Source organism: Gobio gobio (genome assembly GCF_949357685.1).
Source record: "Gobio gobio genome assembly, chromosome: 18".
NCBI classification, from domain to species: Eukaryota; Metazoa; Chordata; class Actinopteri; order Cypriniformes; family Gobionidae; genus Gobio; species Gobio gobio.
The window spans coordinates 32,241,949-32,267,248 of NC_137111.1; the positions used below are offsets into that span (position 1 = coordinate 32,241,949).

Consider the following 25,300-nt stretch of genomic DNA (forward strand, 5'->3'; position numbering starts at 1 on the left):
TAATACTCTACTAATACTCGAATGAGAGATAGTCAACAGAATGTTCAAAAGGGACCATTAAAAAATTGTAACTGATTTTCTTTCTTCTGCTGAACACAAAAGATGATATTTTGAAGAATGAACCAATCAGTTGATGGGCCCCACTGACTTCCATAGTATTTTTTTTTTCCATACTATGGAAGTCAATGGAGCCTATCAACTGTTTGGTTACCGATGTTCTTCAAAATATCTTCAGATATGTTCAGCAGAAGAAAGAAATTAGGTAACACTTTAGTATGGGGAACCCATATTCACTATTAACTATGACTTTTGCCTTAATAAACTCCTAATTTACTGCTTAATAATTAATAGCAATTTAGTTGGGTAGGATTAAGGGGTGTAGAATCACGCATTTATAATAAGTGCTTTATTATACTAATAAATAGCCAATATCCTAGTAATATGCATGCTAATAAGCAACTAGTTAATAACGAGAATTATTTTAGAACCCTAAAATAAAGGTTTGGAACAACTTGAGGGTGAGAAAATGATGACGGAATTTTCATTTTTGGCTGAACTCTCCCTTTAAATGTGTACATCGAAAAGGTATAGATTCTCATTATAAGTGTATTAATAGCACAGTTATTTTTAACATATGTTAAAAAAAAATTGTACACCAAAACAGACATTTGTAGTGGTCTGTGAATTATGAAAGAAAATGTTAAAAAAGTTACAATTGCCCCTTGTTTCCCATAAATAATGAGGTGTTTTTGAATCATATTCAATCAATCAATCAATCAATCAATCAATCAATCAATCAATCAATCAATCAATCAATCAATCAATCAATCAATCAATCAATCAATCAATCAATCACCATGACAGAGCCAAGTTGTACTCTCCCTTCATGATCATATTGCCCCTGAATTGTGTAATTCATAAAGGGGATTGTGGACAATAGGCTGCAATTCAAAGGAAACAAACAGCATTCTTTAATAATAATAATTAAGTTTTAGTTCCCCTGTCTTCTATAACCTTGTCAATCTCTCTCAGCTCAGAGAAGCCAGTGAATTTAATATTCACTGAATGAAATCATTTAATAAGAGCCTACTGTCAGTGCTACTGTAAATGAATTGTTCTTTCTCAATCGGAAAGTCTCAATCGGAAATGATGCAGAGGAGTAAAACACAGAACTCAGACTCAGAACAAGGAATTCAAGGTCAACCAAATAGTGAAAGGACAAAACAAACCATTCAAGGTCCACAGGGCCTATTCTTGATTTTGCAAATATATAAACTAAAGTTAGCCTAATTTAATGTGAGGATCAAAGAAACCAAATATCGACTCCAGCTCACTTATTCTGAGCTGCAGCAGAGATGCTCTTCCTTGGAGACGGTCTCATCAAGCATGATTAAACAAAACTCGGAGACAGCGCTGTCGTCACACACAGATTAATTAACTGAATGTAGATAAATCCTGTGGATTTGTAACAGAGAGCATAACAATGTCTAGACTCTATAAGCTATTATCTGTTATGGTCCACAAGTTCATTGATCAACTGATTTTGAGGAAGGTGGTTTCTGAGTGTTAAGCTAACTTTTTTTTTGGCCTTGTCTACACCAAAGAAATGGCTTGTAAATCCGTATCAAGTGCAATGACAAGTAAAAAAATGGATACTTGTTAAATGCTTTCTTAGCAGGACTTATTTTAAAGGATGCGCCAGTATTAAATGTGCTGATGATAAATATTTTGTTGTGTATTTTGTTATGCAACAAACGTTATGGTAGACAACCGATATATGGCTGATATTAAAGACATTTGTAGTAATTAACTGCAAGTGAATTTGGCATCAAAATATTATACCATACAGTAAGAAAAATGTATATTCAATCTGAGATTTGATCAAAATTACATTTTTAAAAAAGTGTTATTAAATTATTCATTTTTAATGATTAACTTTAAGTGAGTAATGCAAAGGTAATCTAAATGTAAAAATGGAAGAATTAAAAATAAATTAAAAAAATCAACCAATACAGACAAATAAAAAAACATATACTGACCGATATGATTCTGATATACTGTGTAGTCTTGTCTAAGATCAATAACCTAAGCTGCTTAAATTAGACCCCCCCCCCCAAAAAAAAAAATCTTGCTTCTGAAAAATGTTATTTTTCACAAAAAAACACATCTTTGATCTGCTTACATATGTGGGGAAAACACACCATCTTAACTTGTAACAAAAAGGTAAAATCCAAAAGATTTTCATAAACTACACTTAATATTGATCAATGCAACATGACATTTTACAGATATTTCTCAGATTTCAGGAATATCACTAGAGAACTTTCCCATAAAATTACCATAACTACAAAGCAGCCAAGATCCTCAGGAAAGAGGATTTGGGAAAACAAAAAGCCATTGTTACAACTCGAACAAGACATGTAAAATCTAAACCTAAGGCGTGTTCTTTGTACTCGTTTTTCGACAGCAAAAATCTGCTAAACCCATCAAACAGTCTGTGCATTTTAGTGCTCCCGGGATTCATTTCCTAAAGCAGAAACAGTAAAAAAACGAGGGAGCATATGAGAAGCTCAGAAGCAGCTTTATGGATCCGTCTGTGTGATGCTCATGGGCTTTTTCCACTCATTTTCAAAGCATCATTTTAAAGCAGCACAATGCTGAATAAAAGAGTGCCGGGTGCACAGAACGTGATAATGATAAATAACCAGTTACCTCATGGGCGTCGGAAGCAAAAAAAAAAAGTGGGTGGGTCCTCTCTTAGAACAATTTTACTGGAGTAGATGCCATTTATATCAAGTACAAATATACCGCCTTGTTTGCTAAATGTCTGGTTGGGCCAGACAAAATTATGGAAATCACTGTATTATTGAGAGCAGCAATAGTGTAAGGGCAAGATGCATAGCATCAAGTTCTGACGCAAATCGACCCGAGGTTCGAATCCGCCTTTTGCCGAACTCACTCTACTCCCTTTTCCCATCACATATCAGATCGGAAATTGATTTTTTTTCAATAAAAATTATGAAAATATTAGAAAAGTGGAAATACAGCGTCTAACATGTGTTTAATAATAAGTGTTTATCAGACATAGGTAAACAGACGTGCTGAATTAGAGACGATAAAAGTGAGTGGGTCCAATATCATTGATCGTAAAAAGTGTGTGGGTCTGGTCCCACCCACATACAATGGTTCCGTCACCCATGAGTTACCTTAAATAAAAAGTCTGACTTTACTATTATTGGCAAAACTGTGATGTGCAAAATGTAATATTGTTTCTAAATGAATCAAACCAGGCAGTTCTGGCTCTTTAATGACTGAATTACTATAATCTAACTATCAGCGGAAATCAAACTTAACCACCCAGCGCCAAATACGCTACATGTCTCATTTTATGACACATTTAAATACCTCAGCTGTTATCTGTGAATAAAACTGATCAACATAACAAATACAATTGCTAGTCGAAGCCCCACAGGAAGCTCAATCAATCAATCAACCAACCAATCAATCAAAAGGCTTGGTCCAAAACGGACCGTGTTGCTAAATAAAATGAAACTTTATTGGCGATGAGAAGCCGAAAATACCTAACAGATGCCAGCTGGTGGTAAAGCATAAAAAAAGAGGTGGAGAAAAAAAACAAGAATAATTTCCTGATTACAAGATGAGGCAGAATAATGTTTGAACAGCTAGAAACAGATGTGGCGTGCCTGTTACTCTGAGAGAGCCAAGAACCTTTTCAGCTAGGACAGAAATATAAGGTGTAAACAACAGCAGATCTGCAGTGCTGCACAAATCAGAATCTGACACAATCTAGTTTGCTCCTGCCAGATACAGAACGCATTACCAAGTCATTACCAAGAGCACAGCAATCCCATAAAGCTGATGAATTGCTTTTGATCCTCTCTGATCACCATATGACTATAACACTGATTTGGCCATCACGTCATCACTCCTTTGTACGTTGGATGGAACACTGAGGCCTTACCTTAGGATACTGCTGCACCGGGATCAGCACACGCTCTGACAGTTTGATGTTTTTGTTGCTGATGATATCCAAGTATTTCTTCACCTCACCATCTTTCCTCAACTCGTCTCCTTCGAACTTTTCAATCTCTAAATGAAAGGGAAAAAAAAGTCGAGGTCAAATAATGACATGATTTGCCTTGATCGACTCAAAAAACAAAAAAAAAAGGCTTTCAGATCTTCTCAGCTTTCAGTGGATCATTTATTAACAACAATTAAATAAACACTCTGCGTAGAACGTAACTTGTCAGCGTAAGCCTACTAAGCCCTTATTCGCATGGCAAACACAAATTGAAAAGCTGCTGCGCAAAACTGTAATATTTTGTGCTTGAGGAATTTTATGGTGCTTTTGAGAATTGAGCCGGAGACTTAGCAGCCACACAACATTAAAGAGGCTTGAAATGAAGCTGTCACCTGGGTTCCTCCAGGGAACCCCTTCTGTCGCTGCTAAATTAATGCTCAGCAGAATTGAGAATTATGAACCTGTGCAACTCGTGTAAAACATGGAGCGGGAAAAGAAGGGAAGGGAAGTCAGCAGGTGAAGGGAGACCATTATTTTTCACCTCCCCTCTGGTGAAACTCAGCTGCTTAAACCTGCAGAAAACCATGTTGTCTCACATCTATACTGTATGTAGTATGCAAGAAGCAGCCTGAATTTCATTCCAATGCCTTTTCAAAATGTAACCCTTTTTTTCTAAATAAACTACTTATTGTACTTTGCAATAAATAGGTAGAAAGCTATTATTTTTCAGGTTATAATATAATCTTGTGGAATTATGTGCAAAAATAGAGGATTATTTATGAAACATAAATAAAATAAGTAAAACGTTTTTTTGAAGCAGCTGGTCTCAAGATTTTTAGAGGATGTATTAAGCCAGTTCCCCTTAAGTTCACATAGGCCTCATATTAAAGCAACCACAGGTGTATTTCAGCACATTAATAATGAACATGTTCCACCAATCTTTGAAAAACAGAACAAAACTTTGTGCCTTTAAACCTTAAAATACCATTTTCCTTCATTTTGAACAGCATATAGATTGCTTTATCCCTTTTTTACTCTAAGGTTCCCTGTTGTCCAACACAATATTCAAAGCACAGTATTTAAATATATATTCCGGTATTATGACAAAGTTGCTTGTTTTAAAAAAAAATGTATGATACATTAAATTAACTAAGATTATTCCAGAACTGTCTTAAAATGGTCATGAACTGAGAAATCACATTTTCCTTGAGCTTTTGACATACAAGAGGCCATTACTATAAGAATATCCTGTAAGTTTCAGAACTGAAAACTTCCTTGTTTGTCCAAAAACAACTTTTATTGTAACCAAGCCCAGATAACAACTCATTGTGGAATGTGCTTATAGATAGGTGAAAGGCCGCCTCCGTATATAAAAATCAACACCTACTTCATCATTACAACGCTTCAGTGGGAAACCAGTCTTGGCCTACAGGGTGATATGGCTGCTGGCCAATGCGATAACATGTAAGTAACTGTGTTAATTCTAATGCCTGATCTGTGACCAGTGATTTCTGATATGTAATTCATGTACAGTTAGATGTTCTTTGTCTATGGGCCCCATTTTAACGATCTGAGCGCATGTTCTGAAGCGCATGGCGCAGGTGCACTTAGGGCGTGTCCGAATCAACTTTTGCTAGTTTAACGACAGAAACGGACGGCGCGCCAGGCACACAGTCCAAAAAGGGTTTTACCAAGTCTCTTAATGAGTCATGGGTGTGTTTGGGTGTGACGTGAAATAAACCAATCAGAGTCTCATCTCATATTCCCATTAAAAGCCAGTGGCACCATGGCAGATTTGCTATTTATATGGACTGAACGCTTCTCCAGAAAGGAATCCTTTTATTTTTAATATTCAAAAATGTTTGTGTGCTGTTGAACACCCTGTGTGTGTAATAAGCAGAGTGTATGCGCGTTGTGCACCCGCCTATAGGCGCATATTACTAACGTGGCCTTTAAATAACACAAAAAATACTGTTATTGACTTTAGACCAGGTTTTTGTTGGTCAATGGCGCAGTCGTTTTCAGTTCCCTCAAAATAGTAATGCATCAACAATGCGCCTGAATACACCTCGATTTCAGACCAGCATGCCCATGGGCGAACAGATGGGCGTGCTATTTAAACAACGTGGTGCTGGATGTGAAAATGATAACTGCGTCTGGCTGAAACTAGCAAAAAAACACTTGCATTGCGCCTAGCGCCGCATTGCTAGTTGTATCATAGGGTCAGAATATCAGTCATCACCTATGTGTCAGAATATCAAACCAGCAGTGACTAAACAGTCAAGTTCACATTGTTTCTCTTCTCTTAGTTCGCATTGCTGGCAGTAAGTCAGACTTTTTCCCGGTGCATGTTGGACTCCGGGAGGGCTGCCCTTTGTCATCGGTTCTGTTCATAATTTTTATGGACAGACTTTCTAGGTGCACCCAGGGGCCGGAGAGTGTCCGGTTTGGGGACCACACAATTTCTTCTCTGCTTTTTGCGGCTGATGTTGTCATGTTGGCCTCATCAGACCAGGACCTTCAGTGTGCACTGGGATGATTTGCAGCCAAGTGTTGAAGCGGCTGGGATGAGAATCAACACCTCCAAGTCCAAAGCCATGGGTCTCACTCGGAAAACGTTGGCTTGCCCGCTTCAGGTTGGTGGAGAGTTCCTGCCTCAAGCAGGAGTTCATGCATCTTGGGGTCTTGTTCACGAGTGAGGGAAGGATGGAACGGGAGATTGACAGACGGATCCGTCTGTCGTGGTGAAGAAGGAGCTAAGCTGTAAGGCGAAGCTCTCCCTTAGAGATAGGGAGAGGAGCTCGGTCACTCGGGAGGAGCTCATAGTAGAGCTGCTGCTACTCCACATCAAGAGGAGCCAGCTAAGGTGGCTCGGGCATCTGTTCCGGATGCCTCCTGGATGCTTTCCCGGGGAGGTGTTCCAGGCACGTCCCACAGGGAGGAGACCCCGGGGAAGACCTAGGACACGCTGGAGGAATTATGTCTCCCGGCTGGCCTGGGAACGCTTCTGTATTGTAAGTGTCTAGGGAGAGGGAAGTCTGGGCGTCTCTGCTAAGACTGTTGCCCCTGCGACCCGGCCCCAGATAAGCGGAAGAAGATGGATGGATGAGAAGCGATCAAAGAACGCTCCTTTGCAATCCCTGGAGCTGTCAATCAAACAGCATCAAACAGAATTTATCAGTGACTGAATTCTGGACTCTAAAACTCCCGTTATAATCAATGAATCTCTTGTTTTTATTGTGCTTGCATTGTTATTTATGAACTGTTAGTTATAAGGCATTTCGTTAGTGTGCAGAAATTGCAATGTTGCAATGACGAGATCACTTCCTTCACATACTCAAAATGTCTTTAATCGGCTACAATGCTCATCACTGCAACCTTTCATGCCACACTCTCAGTATATGACCCCTTTAAATAGAGATAAAATAAAAAGTTTACATCTTTATTTTATGTACTTAATTTTAGCATTTTCTTTTAGAAAATTCATTTTTAATATATTAATGATAATTTATCACTTTAAATATTTGCAGCTCACTTGGAATTTTTCTGTGGCCCCCTAGTGGAACCTGGTCTACTGGTTAAGAACCACTGCTTTAAACCTAACCTATTTTCACTGTAAAATCTTCTTTCTAACTCTTTAGCACTAACAAGAGTTCAGATCCCGGTTGAGGTGATCCATGAATTGGAAAGTTACAGAGGTCTTGCTTCATTGTTTGCCCTTCAGCATGACACTTACTCTCAGACGGCTGTAAGCGAATAATGGCAAAGCATCTGCAAAATGACAACAGCAAGAAAAGGTGTAATTTCTATCACAAAAGTAAACAATGACATGATTTAAGTAAAAGTCGCCTGATTCTGATTATTGATTTATTAATCTTTTTTATCCTGAAAATGCCTTTCTTCCTGTCATCTTTCTCCTTTCTCTGGCTGAGAGGTACAAAAGAAATCAAACAGGCCAAAATTGAGGCATATTTGGAAAGGGAGAACTAACAATACGAAATGCTGAGAAATTATTTTAGGAAAAGTGGCTATATGGACACATCCTGAAATAATATTTGTTTCTGCATCCACTGCAGCATAGGAATGTGAGGAAAGTATAAGCTCTTTGTCCTCTTGCTTATGAATATATATTCATTTGAAGCATGAAAAGCACTTCAGCGCAGACTTGGTAGCTGCAAATGTATCTCATTGTAATCCACAGGGAATAGACTCTTGTTCTGTGCATTTCTAATGCTATTTTATTTGCACAGAAAAGATTTGATCAGACAAAATACAAAGCTGCTGTATTCCTTTGACTTTTTGCATCATTCAAGCTGCCAGTAAACTGAAAAACTAACAAATTCAACATGAAACTAACAACAACGCTGTAAGACCTTGTGTGTTTTCGGATTTCATTGATTTTGGATGGCCCTAAACACAATAAAAAGCTATCTCTTGAGTATGCCATGCATGCATGCATGACAACCCTAACTAACAAAAGTCTCGGGGTGCTATTTAGGAGATGGTGATCTGATCTTATTGAGTGAGTAAAAGACCAAAAAGTCCACAAATGGGCTTTTAGTTCATACATATAACAATTTCAAGGGTGAGTGGCCCTGTGGAATGAGTATCGCAGCATAATAGGGAAGATTCAGGCTTAAATTCTGGCCTGGCTTCTTTCTCTGGCATCTGCTTTTACACCCTTCATAAAAACACTTCAGCCCAGCTTGTTTAAGGAGTGCCTTATACAGTCACCGATGCATGAACAATTGATGGTCATTTGAAGGTTAAGCGAAAACCTTCAAGCATTCAAATCTTAAAAAATAAAATATATTCGCTGCACAATTTGTTAAATTCCATCCTCTTGCCATTACAATAAGCAGGAAAATGTGCCCATCACAGAATGAAACTTGTCAAATATATTCACTCATCTAAGTGCTCATCTGTGAAGTTTATCTACGGTTGTAGTTCCCAAGAACAGTCTAGACTGAATTCTATGATCCTTGTTCAGCTTGAACCAATTTGGTACAATTTAATGGATGCTGGATCCATCCAAATAATAATGTTCTCAAAGACAAAAGAAAATGTGAAAAGACCTTTGGGCGAAAGCAATCTGAGGTTGATCCATTACCACAAATTGACCACAAAAAAAAAAAAAAAACAGGCTGGTATGGTTTTCCGAATATTATTTGAAATGCCACAGCCAACAGTATTGTTCCTTTTTATATAATACATTTTGCACCCCTTGATTCACCTTTTCTAACAATCCATCAAAAAGACAACCATACTGATCTTTGAAGATCTGAAGATAACATCCTGCTGGCTGGAAAATGAAACTTCTAACTGAAAATGACTTCCACATTGTAAAATACATCAATCTGACCTCTTGATCAGGACCCTGTGGAACATGAAATTCTAAATCACCCACATTAGGATAATACTGCTATGAAAAAGGGAGGTAAATCACCCTTTTGTTCTAGTAAAATACATTTTCAATCTAAATCAATTCAAGGTTATTCATAACGATTCCTTTTTGTCGTCCTCGCTTTGTGTTCCCTTTTTCTCTGTAATCGGTAACAGAATCAGTGCATTCTTGCTTTGCACTCTGACACACTCATACACACTAGGGGTGCACCGATCCGACTTTTTCAGTCCCGATACCGATACCGATGCCTGGGCTTTGTGTATCTGTCGATACCCGATACCGATCCGATATATTGTTGAATTAATAATAAACTGTATATCTTCCACCTTATACCTTCCTTGAAGAGACTAAAGGCACCAGACTTTACTAACTAAACATAACTAAGACAAAATAACAGATGTATGTAAGGTGTTGAATTCTTATTTATTTAAAAAACAATTGTGCATTCAAATCTAAAATAGAATGTAATCTAACTTCTTTAAATAAATAAAATGTAGCAGTGGAAACAAAAAACAGTGTAGGCCTATTGGTCAAACATACAATAGTAATCTGACAGTTACCAAACATTTTTTACACTACAGATAATTGTTTTGGTATATAATCATATCAATATTAAAAAGTAGCATTACAAATTAACAAATAGTCTAATTTTCTGCCATATGCAATTTATTAAAAATTTTCAGCTAGCTAATAACAACTTTGTTCTGGTTTCACCTCACTCCAGATTAAATGATTGTAGGCTAGGCCTTTTTATTTTACTACACATTGTCAACAGAAATAAGATGAAATACTGTTGATAATTAAAAATAATTCTTACTACCCACTCTTGCTAAATTGGGTAAGCACACTTGTGTTCTCATTTCAGTTGCGTTCTGAGTAAATTAATAAACTGAGTTCATGAGTTCAGTGTTGGACGGATCAGTTGTTCTGGCCAGTCGTTAAAATGATTCGGTTCAAAGGAGTCATTAGGTCACGAATCGGACATTAGCAGACGCGTTGTGTGCGAATCCCGTCTGTTAGAACATCGCGAAAGATGTCAACACACAGAAAACACTTCATAACTGGATATAATTTGTCTCCCGCTTATTGAAAGTATGCTTTATGTCAGCTGGTCAGAGAAGAGTCAATGTTTTTTGAGCGCAATTCACACCCAGTGATAATTCAAGGACAAAATTGTCCGAATGTGTCACGTGCAACATGGTTTCGGTCTTCCGAGCTTTTGATTTGGATTAATATGTGAAATATGAGAGCGAACACTGATTATTTTGAAGACCCAGAGAGCGCGCGCGGGGGAGGAGCTCTCAGATCGGTCTCTCTGTCACTCAGTCACGAGCGCAGCATCTGTTCTACATCACTCGTAAATCACAATAACTCATCAAATTAGGCTTTGGCCGTCAAAAAAATGTCAATGCAGGAAAGACCCTGACTTTGCAGTAATACCCTCGAAACAGCGACGAACTAGTTGGCGTGGCAAGCGTGAAATATCTCCTCCACACAGCCGACTCTCTGGCTCGCTCCCTTCTAGCAAGCGACACACGTGAAGCTGACGAATGACGTAGGTTCTGCTGCGACGGAAAAAAACACCTGGATCGGCTTGTGGATCTGTTCATTTTTCCGATCCCCGATCCAGCTATTTTGTCAGTATCGCGGCCGATATCCGATCCTAATATCGGATCGGTGCACCCCTAATACACACATAAAGCTACAAAGTTATATTTAAAAAATGATTAAATCCAGCTAAAGGTGATGACTGACTGGATATGGAGGAGGCAACTAGCAAAAGTGAAAGATGTGTGAATTAGTTTGGGCTAGTTGTATGTTACTCAAACCAGCCTAGTGTTTAATATTTCTTAAGAACTTAATAATCACAGTACCTATTCCATATAATGTAAATCCCACATTAAAGGATATGCTTGATCTGTAATAAAACTTTCAGTCATGAAGCTTTCAAAAGTCTTTAGCTGACAAATAAACTGAGAGGTCTGGGTGCTGGTATCATGGAAAAGGGTACACTGTTCATTTACATTTACTATTGTAACAAGACAAAGCTTGTTGAAATTTCATTAAAATGCCAAAATGTGATACAATTCTGACACAAAACTATATTCAAAGAGTGAGATCTGCATGTAATATTTTGCTGTTTAAAACTTTATACTTTGAAATGTTTGAACATGTCACTTACCAGCACTATGATTTTACAATAGGCGTCATACTATTTGTTTCATATGAGTCTGGGAAACTCATTCCAGTTTCTGAATATTAAAACGGTTCCATCTTCTGCCTATTTCAATAAATATAACCCAAGTCATTACATTAGAAACCTCTTCTCTTTTCATTTCTTTCCCCATCATACATCACCTTTCATCATGCATCACCCTAATTTACATTACTTAATTAACCTTAGAGGCCCAGCAGGAATGTAGATAATTTTTATAGTTTAGTCAGAGGTAATATGTCGTACCACTCAAGACACAGAACCATTAAAACTACACAATCGGATGCTTCAAAGTCAAACATTAACAGTGACATTAAGCATTCATATCTCTGCAACAAATGTGTTGTAATGGTTGAACAGCAATTCAGGGTGAATGATAATGTTTTTTCCCGGATGTTTCTTAAGGGGCAGAAAAAGACACTGAACGGTAATGTTTAACCTCCACAGTAAAGAACATCCTGTCTTGCTCCATAATTAGAATAAAAGTGAGCCTGATGTGTGCTGCCTGCATCACTCCTCTCACCCGCTCTCTGAACTTCTAATAAGTGGGAAAGTAAACTCTCAGGTCTAAAGGATTGCTGGTCGACAGATGTCAGCACAGTTGGTTTCTGCACCTTTCAGGAGGGCCATAACAAAGTTAGAGCGCCGCTAAATGAATCAGGAGCGTTAATATATTACATAGGGGTTTTTAAATGTAATTATCATTTTAAAAAAATGATAATTTAAAAATATCAGCTATAATAAACAGACCTGTTTACGCCAGAATGTCAAATTTCACCCAGCATGTTCCAACCAGTAGAATGTATTGTGTGTATGTATATATGTATATATATATATACATACACACTGAACAAAATATATCAACGCAACACTTTTGTTTTTGCCCCATTTTTCTGAACTGAACTCAAAGATCTAAGACTTTTTCTATGTACACAAAAGGCCTATTTCTCTCAAATATTGTTCACAAATCTGTCTAAATCGGTGTTAGTGAGCACTTCTCCTTTGCCAAGATAATCCATCCACTTTACAGGTGTGGCATATCAAGATGCTAATTAGACAGTATAATTATTGCACAGGTGTGCCTTAGGCTGGCCACAATAAAAGGCCAGGGCTAAATCCAAAATCGCCCCCTAAACCCTCATTCACTATTCCCTACATTAGTCCACAAATATAGTTCACTTGAAGTAGTGAATGAAAACGAGTGTGTGAAGTCGGACATCGGCTGTACACTCGTTATTGTGGTGCAATGTGGGATTGAATGAGTGCATTTGAACATGTCCACTATGGTTTCGGACACCACTACAAATGGCTGTCTCCTCAAATAATGCCCTATTTGAGGGTATAAGGGGCAATTTCAGATTCAGCCCAGGAAGGGGTACAGGAAGGGGTAATCCCCAAACTGTTCCCATGAAGTTGGGAGCATGAAATTGTCCAGAATGAGAGTTCCTTTCCTAAGAGTTCCTTTGACTGGAACTAAGGGGCCAAGCCCAACCCCTGAAAAACAACCCCACACCATAATCTCCCCTCCACCAAACTTTATACACTGTAAAAAAAAAAAAAAGCTGAGAAAACATAAAAGTTTAAGGCAACCAGCTGCAGAACATTTTTGAGTTTTCTCAACTTAGTGTCAATTAGTTGTACAAACTTTTTTCATGTTAAATAGTTGAATAAACTTTAAAAGCTGAATTTGTCATACAAAACATAAGTTGGATTTTGGCTTGGCACAATGCAGTCAGGCAAGTACCGTTCTCCTGGCAACCGCCAAACCCAGACTGGTCCATCGGATTGCCAGATTCGTCATTCCAGAGAACACGTCTCCACTGGCTCTTGAGTCCAGTGGTGGCGTGCTTTACACCACTGCATCCAACGCTTTGCGTTGCCCTTGGTGATGTAAGGCTTGGATGCAGCTGCTCAGCCATGGAAACCCTTTCCATGAAGCTCTCTACGCACTGTTCTTGAGCTAATCTGAAAGCCACACAAACTTTGGAGGTCTGTAGCTATTGACCCTGCAGAAAGTTGGCAACTTCTGCGCACTGTGGAGACATGTTCTCTGGAATGATGAATCATGCTTCTCTGTCTGGCAATCCGATAGACCAGTCTGGGTTTGGCGGTTGCCAGGAGAACGGTACTTGCCTGACTGCATTGTGCCAAGTATAAAGTTTGGTGGAGGGGAGATTATGGTGTGGGGTTGTTTTTCAGGGGTTGGGCTTGGCCCCTTAGTTCCAGTGAAAGGAACTCTTAGGAAAGGAACTCTCATTCTGGACAATTTCATGCTCCCAACTTCATAGGAACAGTTTGGTGATTACCCCTTCCTGTACCCCTTCCTGGGCTGAATCCGAAATTGCCCCCTATACCCTCAAATAGGGCATTATTTGAGGAGACAGCCATTTGTAGTGGTGTCCGAAACCATAGTGGACATATTCGAGTGCACTCATTCAATCCCACATTGCACCACAATAACGAGTGTACAGCCGATGTACACACAACGGCTGTCCGACTTCACACACTCGTTTTCATTCACTCCTTCAATTGAACTATATTTGTGGACTAATGTAGGGAATAGTGAATGAGGGTTTAGGGGGCGATTTCGGATTTAGCCCTGGCCTTTTATTGTGGCCAGCCTAAGGCACACCTGTGCAATAATTATACTGTCTAATTAGAATATCCAAATCAACTGCAGGCGGTCGATCCTTTTCCTATTTAGCACCTAAACTCTGGAACAGTCTTCCTAACATTGTACGGGAAGCAGACGCACTCTGTCAGTTTAAATCTAGACTAAAAACACATCTTAAATCGATATGTCATCCTCAATAAACCCGTCTCCGGCGTGTTGCCTCCGATCCTTCGAATATTCCGATCTATTATGACCTCTGACCTGTAAAGTTTCCAGAATAATAATCATATGCTGTTTGTTAATTGGCCAGAGGAGAACTGGCACCCCAACTGAGCCTGGTTTCTCCCAAGGTTTATTTTTCTCCATTAGGTCACCTGATGGGGTTTTGGTTTCCTTGCCACTGTTGCCTCTGGCTTGGTGTGCTCAGTTGGGGACACTAAACTTTTCTAAATTTTTCAACTAAATATCGAAATAAATCTAATTATTAAACTAAATTAACCATATAAACTAAATTACTGATCTAAAGCCCACACTGCCACTGTATGATAATTGAAATGAACTGATGACATAACCGTTTTCTCCAGAATGGCTAGACGGCTGAATAAAATTATGCTGCATTATTTTCCTGTTTAACACTGTAAAGCTGCTTTGAAACAATCTGCATTGTTAAAAGCGCTATATAAATAAAGTTGACTTGACTTGACTTGACTGTGTGCCTCAGCACGCACTGACCGCCCTCGTGATTTTACGTGGCCTACACGTCGTGGCTGAGTTACTGTTGTTCCCAATTGCTTCCACCTTGTTATAATACCACTAACAGTTGACCGTGGAATATTTAGTAGTGAGGGAATTTCATAAATGGACTTACTGCACAGGTGGCAACCTATCATGGTACCACACTTGAATTCACTGAGGTCCTGAGAGCGACCCATTCTTTTACAAATGTTTGTAGAAGCAGTCCGCATGCCATAGGTGCTTGATTTTATACACCTTTGGCCATGGAAGTGATTGTAACACCTGAATTCAATGATTTGGAGGGGTGTAATACTTTTGGCAATATAGTGTACATTCATGGAAAGTGTTCATACATACATTTTAGAAAATACGCACTCATTTGTTCATTAAACATACATTTTTGCACATATTTAGGCTGCACACAGTTGCACTGTATTCATGCAGCTTTTGACAGCTCAATAACAGTAACACAGTGACAAAAACACAAAAATGCCTAAATTCATTCGACATGCTTTTTAGCAAATCTCTTTTCTCCATTACAATTTAAATGGCTCCCCAATCATAAGATTCCTTAATTGAACTTTTGCCGCGGGGCTCATATTATGCTTGAATAATGAAATGAGTGTGTGGTTGTCATGCACTAAAAGGACAAAATAATGTCTGCTCCAGCTTTGCTCAGATTCCTTTCGCACAGTGCTACAGATGAGCATAGAGAAGAGCACAGGGACAGAGACTGCAAGCTTTTAGATCCCACACATTTGCTTCACCTGTGTAAAGCCCCCAACATATTTAAAAATTAAATCATACGCTTAATTCTGTATCCATTTTGTTCTTTTGCCAAAACGCACATTACCATCTGCCACATGTATAATATTGAGCTAACACATGCACATTATTCCGAGAGCACAAGGACAAGTCCATTCGAATCTGCTGTCAGCCACCTCCCATTCTCCCCGAAGAATGGTATTTCATCAAGTCCCCAAACACGCTCACAAGAGAATGCTACTCACTGGCTCTCTCACAGCAAGTGTATGAGCATCCCATTTTTAGAAGGTGTTGCTGTAACAGCAAGAAGAAAAGAAACCTGCCATCCAGCCAGAGAAACAAAGGCACTTGGGAACCCTTTGTTCCAGCTGGAGTTTCAGGCACAATCTATACAGTGCACTTCACTGTATGTATATCTCATAGCAAACACAAGTTGCCTGTGCCAGTTATGCTACTGAGAAACCAAGGAAGATGTATAAGGACAAAAAAAATAAATCCTGGTAAAAATATAATGGTGGACTACATAAAGACAAAACCTAATACTTAAAAAGTGAGCTTTTGCAGAGCTTTATATATAGAACGTTTGTATTTGTCTGTTCTCTGTAGAAATGTATTCAAATAAAATTATTCTTTCCACCAAACATGAGAACCGCACAGGATTGTGGGATATTTTATACAGCAAAGGATCTACATCTACATTGGCTTCAAAAACCAACTCGGATAAAGGCACTGTTACTCACGTCACTGGAGTCAGTTGTTCCTTGATGCCTTCTTACCTCCAAATATTGCCTCCGAATGCATCATTTTTCACAGAAGTTTTCACAGAAAATGTTAGTATAGTCCCAATTCTAGTAGCTCACAGCTGCTCTAGGTCTTCCTGTGGCCTCCAATGACTACAGACCATAAAAGAGACCTGGCACGTCCTATATTACTTAGAACAGTGTATCAAGCCATCCATCAATTTCAGCTGTGGAACAACATCAACATATTTATCAAAATATTAAGGTAGCTTGCATTAACCTATTAGCCTGCACATGATTACTCTGTGATAGAGAGCTGTGGCTTGATAAGTTTTCAAATGGGAAGCTGTTAGGAACAGCTGATCCTATCAACATACCCATTTTAAATAGCTCGCACTTTACATACTAATGTCCGGAAGATTGCGGTAGTTGGTCAATCAAAGTCTCTGCCTATGCAATCCGCAGGTCATATTTATACTGCAGGAGAACTAAATCAAGTTAAAAGGCTCCTTATGAAAATGGAAACATATCATTGAACATTCATTCTATCTTGTGACACATTCTCTGGCCTAATGATTTCGTTTTGTCGGGACAAGGTTACTGCTAGATCACACATTTGATCAACTGCATTCATTATCAGTAATTTAAGACATCTGGAAGCATTTGACCTGTGATAGACATGTGTATTAAACCTCAAACATAAATAGATTCACTGAATATCCTGGTTAACTTGGACTGCACAGCAAATTTGCAGTTATTTTACAACTACTAAACTCAAAGCAATGGATTATGAATCTCTGTTAGCCAGAAGCAAAAATGTTTTATAAATTGCTGGTTGGCATAGTGCATTTAGCCTCTGCTGGTAGATATTGTAACTACATGTGGCATTACAAAGCACACACAAAAAATGCAAGCACATATAAACCCCAATATATTTCACTTTTAACTAGTGTACTTCTTTTAGGGGTTAGTGTACTTTTTTTTATACTTTTTTGTATTCTTGTGGGGCTGCCATGAGCAAAAATCTCATTCCAAATTGTACCACTTTGTGTTGCACCAGCCGAGCAACTGCCATTGAGATGAATGGACATACTAACAGATCGCTTTCTCTAGATATTATGCCTTTGGTTATGCTAGAGGGAGATTGATTACTGAAATATGACACTTATGCTGTTCTATATAATTAAGGTTGTAGTGGTAGAATTTTCTCATCAGGCACACCAATCCTTGAGAGTCATATATTACTGTTGTTTAAACCACAATTGAATCACTACAGTTGTGGAAAGTATTAATATAGTATATGTACTGTAAAAGCAGAATAAAAAATGTTTGTACCACTTTTCATTTGAGTCACCATCTACCACAAACATCTGTCCAGTTTTTATCATATAAAAGCTCTTTGATTTAAATGTTTTGTTTTCATCTCTGTATTGAAAAGTCCTTTAGGGAGAAAATCAACAAAATCCTGCCTCATCTTAAACACCACCTTGTAATACCCATTCCTAAAATGTTGTTGCTAAGCAGATTTTTTAAATGGCTTACTCTTTGTCCCTATGAGGCAAAAGGCAATTTTAGAAAAACGGACTCTGGAGTGGATGCAGTAGTAGTCTGCCCTTTTCTAAAGTAGTTTGCATCAAGTCACCTCTATGAAGGCAATTCAGCAATGTGCTTTACAAGATCGAAATGACAGACTGGAATTTGAAGCATTCTTTTTGTTCCCCCAAGAGGAACAGCTTATTCCAGGTTGGTGGTTATCTGAAGAGGGCTGTCTCACCTGGAAATCAAACCATCTGGACGGAGATGACGCATAAACTTTAAACAGTCTCCATCAGTCAAATTATCTCTCTGCAGTTTCTGAGACAAACCAGTCAACTCATTTTGCTTATATCACTTATGTCATGATATATCATGAAAAATGAAAATTCTCTCATTCATTACTCACCCTCATGTCGTTCCAAAACCGTAAGACATTCGTTCATCTTCGAAACACAAATGAAGATCTTTTTGATGAAATCCGAGAGCTCTCTGACCCCTCCATAGACCGCTATTTAATTACCACGTTCAAGGCCCAGAAAGGTAGGAAAGACATCGTTAAAATATTGACTCCAGTGGTTCAACCTTCATTTTATGAAGCGTCGAGAATACTTTTTGTGCCCGAAAAACAAACAAAAATAACTACTTTATTCAATAATTTCTTCACGTCTGTGTCAATCTCCTACACTGTTGATGTAGTAAATGAAGAGTTTCGTTGCAAAATGAGATATATCCATTTTGAGAAATGTTGGTTATTAACATTATTATTTAAGACATCAATAGTCAAGTTCATTCACAATTTTTTGTACATTAAACTATTACTTGAGCTCAGTGAAGGCCAGGGACACAATATTCTTCAAATCCAGGATATTTTTAATTTAATTTTATGTCCATAAATAGTTCATAAATAAGTCAAAAACCATGCCAAAATGCAACATATTTATCTTAACATTGTCAAACATCTTAAATTGGTTAAAAAAACAATACACCATAAATATATGGAATAGTATATACAAAGATTGATTAATAATAATAATAATAATAAGATTCCGAGTTAGTTTTGGCCAGAACATACACAACATAATTTTTTTTTTTTTTTTTTTTTTTTTTGCAAAACGCTATATATCCACCTTAGGCTATATTCTACTACTGTAATACCATTAAGAAAAGCTAGTGAATCAATGTTATCCTGGTCCACTTTTGTAGCGTTTTTATACATTTTTGTGAAGTTGAAGGCTATATCTTCATCTGACAGTTTGTCGGCATGACACAGACCAACATTAGCTACTCGCAGTAGCACAATGACCACAATTCATCTTTGAATGTTTTCCCTCCCCTGAATGCCTTGTCCGTTTGTCTTCTCCCTTTGATGATTTTCTTTAGATGCCTTCCTCTTTCTCCCAACAGCAGCTGGAATAACCGGCTCCAATCCGTCATCGAAATCCATAACGTTAGCTTGACTCTGAAGCTTTGATTCTCTGACTGACAGACAGCTGTTGATCAGTGACGTAGCCTACGTGACTGACAGCTCGCCTACAGTATAAACAATTAAATGGTAAACGTTTAGTTAGCCTATTGAATCCTCTTTTTAAAAATATGTTTTCTGTTTTGATATTATCGTTAAATCACTGAGCAAACTCGGAGCACTTCACCGGCGGTGACTCTCTCCTCGCGTGACATCCTGAGCTCGCGCAGCAGAACGTTCTATATCGCACTTTGTAAAGAAACTGGGCTGGCGGATATCGCGTTTTGTGAAAAAATACATTTTGTAGTAGGCTTAAAATGTAAATTTTTAAATCGTATTAATGGCAGCAATTCACACATAGATTAAGGTACATCTAAACAGTGATTTCCAATAATAAAACCCAAATGTCAAAAAATGGCGTTTATCGCGTTTTGCAACCGAACTCTTCAAATACAGTGCAGCGCTTCCGAGTTACGTCAGAGCTACACCAGAACGCCGGCTTACCATTGACCGATGCTGCTCACGTGAGCACCATGACGTATGCATGTGATGCTGACGCAGGAGTTGGCCAACGTAAACTGCTTAGGAGAATGACACAGACAAGAAGAAATTGTCTGGGGGCTTTTTGTGTAAAAGTATTCTCGTCACTTTATAAAATTAAGGTTGAACCACTGTAGTCATATGGACTATTTTAACTATATTTGTACTACCTTTCTGGACCTTGAAAGTGGTAATTAAACAGCTGTCTATGGAGGGGTCAGAGAACTCTCGGATTTCATCAAAAATATCTTACTTTGTGTTTCGAAGATGAACGAAGGTCTTACGGGCTTGTAACGACATGAGGGTGAGTAATTAATGACAGAATTTCCATTTTTGAGTGAACTAACCCTTTAAAGGGGTCAAGACAGATTTTTTATTATTATATTACGTAGTGTTGTAGTCAAGACCACCTAAACCGAGACCAAGTCGAGACCAAGACCAGCGTGTGACGAGACTTTGTGGGGTTGAGACCAAGACAAGACCAAGACCAGACCAGCACTCCTTAAATTAATCTAAAAGATCCATATCAACTGTCTGAGAAATTACTAATATTTAATGAATAAATACAATTAGGATAGTAAGACACTATAGCGCTGTTACCAATCAAATCACTAACAATAAAATTCATGGCACAGAAGTTCCATCTGAATTAGTACAATTACACCTGCATAAATAATGTTCCGATTAATTTAACATTAAAACATTAATATTATTTAACAGTCACAGAATCCTTTATTCAACCGATTTGTTCAAAGCAGTTATTATAAATCAATATAATTTGCAATCACGCTTATATTCATGAAAATAGCTCTCTTGCTCTTGCGATATTGCTTAATTATATTCTATGTTATATAAAAAAAACTGAATCTCAATTTAATTTTGGGCATTTTTGAGACAATGCTGCATTGATTTTGAACCCGGCAGCACAGTAACAAAAGAAATCATATTTCAAAGAAGTTATTGATTGCATTTTAAGCTGTAAATTTTACATCAAAAGACATTAATGATGTTAAATCAGACAATGCACCGGCAATTTAGTGATATCCTTGCAGTTGTGGTCTTGAGATAAAATCCCGAGACCTCCAAGTCCGAGACCAAGACAAGACCGAGGAGAAATGCAGTCGAGACCGAGACAAGACCAAGACCTTCAAAAAATGATCTTAAGACCGGTTTGAGTACTACAACACTAATATTATGCTCATATTACACTCTAAAAAATGCTGGGTTAAAAATAACACAAGTTGGGTTGAAAATGGACAAACCCAGTGAAGGGGTTGTTTTAACCTAGCGGTTGGGTTAAATGTTTGCTTAAAACAAACCAATCGCTGGGTTAAAACAACCCAACTGCTGGGTTTGTCCATTTTCAACCCAACTTGGGTTATTTTTAACCCAGCATTTTTTAGAGTGTATTATTTAATATAATTTTGTATTATTATATCATGCTCATTGAGGTTCATTTATAATGTTTTCAGCGCAATGAAAAACAAATAGACATATGCAGAAAAAAATATTATTTTCAACCCTCTGTCTGAAATGATCTGTTTTTAATGGGCGGCTCAAGAAATGGCCACTGTTATGATTGGCCAAAGTCATTGCAAAAGTATCAATGCTTTAAAAACATTATCCATATAAAATTGCCATTTACAGATATTTATAGGCTCTTTGCGAACTCTCCATTACACTGTGGCTCTTTACAAAACAATCTGCAGTCAAATGCTCCGAACCAACATATAATTCCCTGACGCAATCCAGGGCGCAATTAAAACAAAACAATCCACTTGTTCCTTACTTCTGTGTCCTTCTTTTTTATAATGAGTAGGATGTTTTAAACTATGAAACTTGCAGGATGTTTTCACTTAAATAAAACTAATAGATACCAATATACAGATTAACTGAAAAAAGTTCTAAAAGCTATTATGTGATGCACAGTTATATCTGTTGCAAGGCAAATGATCTCCTGGAAAACAGCAAAAAGTAAAGCAGATTATCAAAAGCTTTCCCTTTATCATCTCATTTTTGTGTCCCCCAAATTATTATTTTTTGATTTGTTGCACTAAAATAAATCTTGATAGGTATCACTTGTTTTTTCACATTACAGAAAAAACCTCAAATGGGCTATTCTAATCATTAGTGCAAGTTCTTTCACAGTGAATATACTGCACTGGAACTGTGCCGTTTCAGAGAGGTCTAGACATTAGAGTTACACAGCAGGCACGGACCATTAGCTAAAGTGCTTAGTCGTCAGTTGTTTCCAGGCCGCCTGGTGTTTAGGATAAGTTACGCTTGTATTGATCGCCGTCGTAATATTAATCACTTCCCTCTTAAAGGGTGTGACAAATTCTGTACCAAAATAACTAAGCTGAAAGAGACTCCTTGCCTGAACTCTTCTTAAACCCAGCAACTTTGAGAGTGAAAGCATAAATTCCTTCAATATCCCAAAATGCACAGCAAACATAAACATTTAGAGTGTTAAATCTTTAACAAGAAAACACATGTTTAAATGTTCCCTGAGCATGCTGGGCCACAATCATTTCCTACCCATGTTCAGGTCGGCTGTACTGTTCACTGGCCCTAAAGGTACATGCAGTGCCAAGAGGCCTGAATATCATACAACATTCTGAAATAAATAAAATATGTGCTTGGGTAAATAAACACTGGCAGGCTACCAGTGGCTCAGCATGAAATTTAACAAACCACAAGGTTTGCTTTTGTTAATCCTTGCCACTACTGAAACAGTCTTACTAATGTGCTACCAAGGTGAGAGATAATCAAGTTCATTTTTTGCATTATTTATTTTAAGTATTTTGGAGTGAATTCAATACTTTATGACGTAATTATATAACCCTAAACATGACAATAGCTAAATATAACAAAGATAATCAGATTCAAATAAATGCAAAAACAAAAGACAACCTTTTTTCTGCATGTCTTGGGGCAAAACACTACAAATTAAGTCTAGTAGGTGTCTACTTTGATTAAATGTGACCCACAGGAGACTAAGTATCTTTACTAGACTGCCACTAATCACCATTAATTTCAGTTCAATAAGCCTTTTTGTGCAGAGGTAAAATATTCAGACTGAATAATGGTGACTTAAGCTATATGCAGGCTGTCACAACCATGGCCAATTTAGTTCATTTGAAAGATAGCATACAAATGGCTTATTATCCCTTTTGTGAAGAGACATGTTATCTTGATTTGGTTTTGAGACTGTGACTAAATATTCTGCACCATTTTGAGGTTTTTACTGGACACATTTGTTACCTACAGAGAAAACCCTGGAGACGTTTTCCCTTTTGAGAATGCACAGCCTGTTTTAGGTTCCAATTCAGTTCACTCTTTTCTAGCTCTAAAATGGAACAGATTAATAGCCTGATCACATACATCTGAATAATCCTTTAGACACCGCCATATCATAAACTTGAAGATTGATTTTTGTTAAGATGATCTGACCTTCATGAATAAATACAACACAACAGATGCACGTGCTGCATGTACACTTCCTCTGAAACAACACTAATAGGTATTCATGTTTTAATATTTATATATAATTATTTACAGTTTAAAAATATGTTTACTATCATTTACAATGTCCTGATAATTTGGACCAGTTACAACGGTTGTCATTTAATTACATGCATGCTTATTCAACAGCACACACCCCACTGTGCTCCCCTGCACTCGAGATAATCTAAGCCAGTGTGAGTACTTTGTAATAGCCGTAATTGCCTCTTAATTACTCTGCTTACTATCTGATGAGCTGTCAAGGACTGCTTTTATCTTATCCCAAGTACAGCCAAATATTTTCAGATCATAATGCTACCATGTTTGCTTGCCGTCAAGACCTTACACAGATGAACATGGGTTGGCAATGAAATATTTAAGCAACTCCCTGTGCTGAACATTACATCAATAGAGATAGGCCAACCCAACATGCAGCAGAGCAGCATATACCTAAAGACTGAATTAAAGCTTGAATTAGCCCAAGGGGGAGTAAAAGTTCATATAGTGTTAGGGTTTTCATAAGGGGAAATTTGTATCGGCAAAGTATCAGTTAAGATCAAAGTTTTAATAAAACTGGGCATAGTCAAATACGACGCTAAAGAACAAAATTCGCTCGTTGGGCAGAGGAGGGAACCAATAAAACGCGGATCGCGAGTTTTTCATCGCCATCTACGTGGACAAAGCATTACAAGTAGCCTACTGTCGATATGCATGATATGAATAAATGATTAGCTTAACCTATATCACAACTTTGTGATAATGTTTATGTTCTGCATTTAGTGTTTTCATCAAATAGTAGCCTAGGTTATTTCAAATGTGACGTTTTGGTCGAACATCGACATATTGTGTAAATAACTTTTACATTTTTCTTTTTTTTTTTTTTTTAAATATGCTACTCGACTTCCCTGAAAGTTATGTATAATTAGCATAGACTTAGCCTAATAAATGTAATCATTTTAACATCATAAAGAATAAGTATTCGACTTTTACTGTATTCACTATTAGACATTAACACTATTCACTATAGGAACGCGTTTACCTTTGCCCGATCCATCTCGAAAACAAGGATTAATTTCTGTGATAATAGGAAGCGACGTCACTGAAGCACATTAACTTTTTGAACGTCATGAACTTAAGAACAACCGCCTAATATTCCTGTGGTTTATGTTGCGTGGAAAGGTGTTGCTTCTAATTTCTGATCGGACGAAGTTGAGCATAAAAGACAACCCTACACACAAAAAAAATATTTATAAAGACCAAGCCTGCCTGTGAACAATTCCCTTGTTTTACTAAATAAATAATCACCTGAAAACATAAATGAAACATCTGACCCATCATGGTTCAAGAACGGACGTCCATATAGCCTATCTGGATCAAACATGATAAATGGATATTGTAACAATGTACAGCAGCGACACCACTCCAAACATACGAGCCTACAAATTATGGCAGAAGAAGGCATAGTTTACCTTCCGCGAGAAGGCGCATCGCGTGGACGAACGACGTGTCCAAGCTCTCCTTCTCGGCAATGAGCTCTGGCAGGTACTTGTCTTGATCCATCACTGGATTCCACTCCTGAACACCGCGAGTGCAGGTGAGACGACCAAAGAGGTGAATGATAGAATGGGTGTGTGGTTGTTGCGTTTAAATAGACTGCGTAATATCGGGGAGGGATCGTGTGGTTTTCGCGCACAACGTGGAAGATATCAATGCAGTGTACCCATCTCCTCGAGTCTCTCATGT

General features: G+C 37.9%; 1 protein-coding gene across 2 annotated transcripts in view; it reads right to left on the reverse strand.

Annotated features, from left to right (window-relative positions):
- khdrbs2 (KH domain containing, RNA binding, signal transduction associated 2) overlaps positions 1 to 25,300 on the reverse strand; it is a 64,107-nt gene extending 38,807 nt beyond the window's left edge. The window contains exons 1-2 of one of the 2 annotated variants that reach the window (XM_079842210.1): positions 25,027 to 25,300; positions 3,983 to 4,110 (exon numbers count right to left, since the gene is read on the reverse strand). In XM_079842210.1, coding sequence (XP_079698336.1) covers positions 3,983 to 4,110; positions 25,027 to 25,117 — 219 coding nt within the window. In that variant the 5' untranslated portion in view covers positions 25,118 to 25,300. The remainder of the gene's footprint in view (positions 1 to 3,982; positions 4,111 to 25,026) is intronic. The other variant, XM_079842211.1, reaches the window with a different exon arrangement.